The 5649-nt window shown below is 35.5% G+C and overlaps 2 protein-coding genes across 2 annotated transcripts; both read left to right on the top strand.

The window, feature by feature from the left end:
* The first annotated feature begins 3166 nt into the window (after positions 1–3166).
* On the top strand, positions 3167–4170 carry LOC109587965 (uncharacterized). Its single transcript, XM_020004176.1, has 3 exons — positions 3167–3280; positions 3403–3680; positions 3780–4170. The coding sequence occupies exons 1-3, from the start codon at positions 3226–3228 to the stop codon at positions 4089–4091; spliced, it is 645 nt and encodes a 214-aa protein (XP_019859735.1). The 5' UTR covers positions 3167–3225; the 3' UTR covers positions 4092–4170.
* Positions 4171–4917: 747 nt separating this feature from the next.
* On the top strand, positions 4918–5645 carry LOC109587964 (uncharacterized; the record flags this gene model as incomplete). Its single annotated transcript, XM_020004175.1, has 3 exons — positions 4918–4981; positions 5098–5375; positions 5478–5645. Coding segments are annotated over exons 1-3 (501 nt in total), but the record flags the coding sequence as incomplete, so codon positions are not given.
* Positions 5646–5649: the final 4 nt, after the last annotated feature.

The raw sequence follows: 5649 nt of genomic DNA on the forward strand, positions 1-5649 counted from the left end.
TGTGATACGATACTGAGCTCTTGCTTGTATCTCTGTACCACTGAAATCCATGAATACGTCAAATTCTCTCTCTTTTCTTGGTAGATTATCAGGATTAGGTACATCAAGTATTAGCTGACCAATTGTATGCACTGTTGGTTTACCTTCTTTATCTACTACATACTGAACTTCATCATCTGCTGTACAGAATATAGCGATAGATTGTTGTGTCTGGCTTTGAGAACGAGGTATAAATGATGCTCTATACACTTCATCCTTTATTACTTCTCCTTTGAGTATGAAAACTTCGAAGACATTGTTACAAAGTCGTACACCATCTTCAGTTTTACACTTGTAATGTTTATCATGTATTGATCGGTTAAATATTGGAGCAACACTTGTCCCATAAGTAGCATCAGCAACACGTGATTGGATTATGTTAGGATCTTTCCTCCACATTACCGCTCCTCTTACAACAGCAAGATCTGGTTGTACAGGACACTCTATAATATCATAAAACATGCCACGATGCTGAGCGATAGCTTCTTCTATCTTTTGACTAACAAACTTACACCCTCCAAACCCTCCTACCAGATAAACTGTATCAATATGATCTGTTAACTGATCAAATGCTGCTCTCACGCACTTAAGGATGTTATCAACTGTGGATTTAAATATCTTTTTTTCTAATTGGGCATAGTCCATTTCTAATGCACCTTCTCCAGGATCATAGTACACCTTCTCTTGCTCCATTCCATCACGGATTACATTGCCTCCATAATTTCTTATGAAAGGTCTTGGTAATTCAAGTACCATTTCATCAATACCTCGTGTTGCGTTTCCAAATATTCTTTTTTGTTCCTCAAAGTCTTCATAAACAAGTTTGTTTATTTCAGCTATGTTACTAGCATCTGATTTTATGAAAGACTCGAAACCTTCATCATCTACTGCTTCTTGTAGTAATTCTGATAAAGCTTCATTGACAGTTGTTCCTCCCCAGGTGTTGCCCATTGGTGGTAGTACTACACTAATTCTTCCATTACTCTTATCATGTACAGTAATATCAACTGTACCTCCTCCTATATCAACTACCATATATCTCTGTGGAGGTGTTCCTGATACTTCTGACTGATGCTGTGCATATATAGCAGCTACTTCTGGTTCTAGAGCTAATGATAGCTTCTCAGGATTAACCTCCTCTGGACATGGTAAAGGGGGACCTACTGGAGTGAACTTAGTTATACCAGGAGCATCAGAAGTGAGACCAGCCTATCATATTAACATAATGAAATATAAAGCATGTATTAGGTTACCATATAAGCAGCTTCTCTCATCATTCTTCTTGCTCTTGCTTTCCATATAGCAGGAACAGTAATGACCCAATCAAAATCAGTTGACTTGTAGACTCCTTTCAGATGACCAGTCAGTAGCTTCTCCTTGAGGTGTGTTAGTATAAAAGCTATAACTTCAATGAGATAATAAGATCCTCCAGTGAATGAAGTGACTTCAGTAGTACGATCTAATGACTGATCAATATTAGTATAATAATTATTGCTAATAATTACAAACTTACAGTATCTCTTTGCAATAAATTCTTTATTCGTTCAAAATATATGTACTTTTCAATATTATTTGTTATGCTACTGTACAATGTTTGTGCTTGATATCCAATCCCAATCACTATGCATTGTTGTTCCTCTTTGGTTGGTTTCTGGTGAACCTGGTCCTTGTTTTGGTCCTTGTCCTGGTCCTTGCCTTTGTCTTGTTCCTGTTCCTGACCCTTGTCTTGATCTTGTTCCTGGCCCTTGTCCTGTTCCTTGTCTTTGTCTTGGTCTTTGCCTTCATCTTGTTCCTCTTCCTGTTCCTTGCCTTTGTCTTGGTCCTGGTCCTTGTCTTGGTCCTGTTCCTGTTCCTTGTTCTTGCCCTTGTCCTGCCCCTCCTGTTGATTCTCCTGGTCCTTCACTATTAATATAGCATTAGGTACTCTTTCATAAGTTTTGTGAAGTGGTACCAGTCTGATCTTCCTATCATTAGGGGTGGTATATGCTATTGATACTGATGAGGTTCCAAAGTCAATAGCTGCTATACATTTACTTCTTTTCAGCTTATTAGATCCTCTTGGTATCTTCTGAGCTCTTGTTAGTGGTCCCTTGGATAAAGCCATGATCAGAATGAAGACTGTAAATCTGTAGCTATTCTTCTACTCTAGTACTATCATGTGACTTGTAATATGAGAAAGCATAATAATGCTTTTGATATAAGAACTGCAGTCTCGCCCACCAGAGCAGTTATCACTAATTGTTATGATAATGCAATCATACAAGCCACAACTAATTATTTTCCTACACTTTTTATGTTTTTAGTTAAAATACTAACAGAGCAATTCAGTTTCTTGGACCAAAGTGTCTGTTTTATAGAGGCTAGATCTATACTGTATATTTAATTTAGAATAATAAAGTTTCTGAATGAAAGAATTTTTGTGTAATTTTAAGAGGATGCATGGTAGCATTGTATTTTCATATTCATAAAACAGATCAATTTTACTAGAGTAAGTAAAGAAAAGGGTAGATTTATGTATGAGAGGAAAGCAGGGTGGTAATACACTGTATTAGTAATATTAAATAATAATCAAAACATACCTATAAAAATAACAATGAAACGTATCATAAATAATAATGAAATTAATACTAATAATTATTATTATAAACATATACACTGATAACAAGTATACCTATTGGTATGTGCTAAATTGGGACATTAGTCAAAGCTTTCAGTTTATTCCCTTACAAGAATCATATGTTTACCTGTAGCAAATGTGTCTCAGGGTGGAAAGTCAGTTGTATCTATTGCAAATAGAGGCATATGCTAATATTAACTTAAATTGATCATCCTACTACCACCATCAGTTTTGTTATCATATTAAAAGTGTACATCACTCTGTAGTCTGTATAGACTGAAAAAATAAAAAGCAAAAGAACAAGGACACCATAATTATTGTTGATTTGAACAGCTCCTAACATCTGCTTGTTTGTATAAGCTGTAATATTCCGTTTGTGTTTGTTTTTAACAGTTTAACACTAAGCTGTTACGACCTTTCCCAGGAGTGGATTTTTACTATATGTAAGAATATACTATAGGTGTACTATACACAATGATAGGTTTTTGTCCCAGCCATTTGGATCATAACATTTTGTTACATTATAAAAGAGGCAGCAACAGCCTATTGGACATCTCAAGTTACTTACAATGCCTTCTTACCTTCTCTTGCTTAATGCAATACTTGGCTTTATGGCTACAACAGGTAGATCTATGCTTCTTTTATTTTGTATATGAACAGAAGTGCATGATGATGCATGCAAGTAAAATCATTTATCATCAATTCATCATACACTCCTGATATAAGAGCTATAATTGCTATTGCAGGTTGTGGTCAAAGCACTTGTTGCAACAATGGGCCAGTCTACTGCCTTAATGCAACAAAAGACGTCTGGCTGGAAGGAGGATCAAATAAGAACTCGTATGGCCTTATAATTGGTAAACATCCGGAATATCCCAAGAAAAGGAGTCTCGTTCAATTTGGGGACATACCAAGTCAATGTGGCAACATTGTATCAGCAAAACTTTACTTGAAGTATTGGTATTCACACAAAGCCAGCTGGCAGAATATAACTAATATCAATAGAACAGTACAGGTTCATCAGGTTATTATAACAGACAGGGAGTTAGATGAAAAAGAGAGGAGAAGCAAAATTAGTATGAAATGAGAGAGAGAACTTTAGATGGTATTATTTTCATTTTAGGTCAAACAAGACTGGACAGAGTCACAGGCAACAAGTACTCATCGCAAGACTGGAATAAGATGGAGCAAACCTTATCTTGCTCTTGATGGGACTGATGCAAATCCAAATACTTTGGACACTGTTATCTTCCCTCCTACTAAACCATGGCTTCAACTGGATATCACTGAAGCAGCTAGAAACTGGAAGAATGGAGAGGAAAATTATGGAGTTGTTATTTGGGCAACAAATGAGAATGATGATGGATGGGATATTCGCTTCCGTAGTCGTGAACACAGCACTGATAAGCCATTCCTCTCCATCTTTTGCAACTAATTTTGAACACAACTGAGCTAGTCAGTTCATGAACTTGAGTTTTTCATAAGTAGATAATTTCAGTTATGTTTACTTTTTAGGCCATTCATTTTTGATTTTATTAATTAAAGAAATAGTTTCACTATTAGTCTAGTGATTGTGATCATGAATAATGATTATGATTTAGTGGTAAATAAAGTTTTATTGGCTTATTATTTATCCATTGCCACAATCAGCAATGAGAATTGACTCAGGAGGAGTGTCATTAATAAAAAAATCACTCTGTACAGCATATTGATGTCATAAAGTTTCACAATTTTTTTGTTCAGTAATATATATGTGAAACATGTCATAAATAATAATGAAATTAATAATAATAATTAATATAAACATACACACTGCCTATTGGTATATGCTAAATTGGGACATTAGTCAAATGCTTTCAGTTTATTTATTTACAAGAATCGTATGGTTACCTGTAGCAAACATGTCTTAGGGTGGAGTGTTGTATCTATTGCAAATGGGAACATATGCAAATTCATCATCCTACTACCACCATCAATTAGTTATCATATTGAAACTGTACCAGCATCAATAGTCTGTACAGACTGAAAAAAATGAAAAGCAAAAGAACAAGGACACGATAATTGTTGTAATATCTGCTGTAATATTCTGTTTGTTTGTTAGTAACAATTTAACACTAAACTTCCCAAGAGTGGATTTTTACTATACGTAAGAATATACTATAGGTGCTCTATACACAATGATAGGTTTTTGTTCCAGCCGTTTGGACCATAACATTTATACTTTATAAAAGAGGCAGCAACAGCCTATTGAGCATCTCAAGTTATTTACAATGCCTTCTTACCTTCTCTTGCTTAATGCAATACTTGCCTTCATGGCTACAACAGGTATGCTTCTTTTATTCTGTATATGAACAAAAGTGCATGATGATGCATGCAAGTAAAATCATTTATCATCAATTCATCATACACTCCTGATATAAGAGCTATAATTGTTATTGCAGGTTGTGGTCAAAGCACTTGTTGCAGCAATGGGCCAGTCTACTGCCTTAATGCAATAAAAGACGTCTGGCTGGAAGGAGGATCAAATAAAAACTCCTATGGCCTTATAATTGGTAAACATCCGGAATTCCCCAAGAAAAGGAGTCTCATTCAATTTGGGGACATACCAAGTGATTGTGGCAACATTGTATCAGCAAAACTTTACTTGAAGTATTGGTATTCACACAAAGCCAGCTGGCAGAATATAACTAATATCAATAGAACAGTACAAGTTCATCAGGTTATTATAACAGGCAGGGAGTTGAAAGGAAAAGGGAGGAGAAGGGAAAAAATTAGCCTGAAATGAGAGATAGAACTTTAGCTGCTATTATTTTCATTTTAGGTCAAACAAGATTGGACAGAGTCACAGGCAACAAGTACTCATCACAAGACTGGAATAAAATGGAGCAAACCTTATCTTGCTCTTGATGGGACTGATGCAAATCCAAATACTTTGGACACTGTTATCTTCCCTCCTACTAAACCATGGCTTCAACTGGATATCACTGAAGCAG

The sequence above is a fragment of the Amphimedon queenslandica genome, unplaced genomic scaffold (genome assembly GCF_000090795.2).
Source record: "Amphimedon queenslandica unplaced genomic scaffold, v1.1 AMPQUscaffold_12360, whole genome shotgun sequence".
NCBI classification, from domain to species: Eukaryota; Metazoa; Porifera; class Demospongiae; order Haplosclerida; family Niphatidae; genus Amphimedon; species Amphimedon queenslandica.

What these genes read in the sequence shown, in the direction of transcription:
- LOC109587965 (XM_020004176.1), top strand. Translation starts at nt 3,226, where the DNA reads ATGCCTTCTTACCTTCTCTTGCTTAATGCAATACTTGGCTTTATGGCT. An exon ending in TGGCTTTATGGCTACAACAG is followed by an intron (nt 3,281 to 3,402) that starts GTAGATCTATGC and finishes TTGCTATTGCAG; the next exon opens with GTTGTGGTCAAAGCACTTGT. An exon ending in GAACAGTACAGGTTCATCAG is followed by an intron (nt 3,681 to 3,779) that starts GTTATTATAACA and finishes TTTTCATTTTAG; the next exon opens with GTCAAACAAGACTGGACAGA.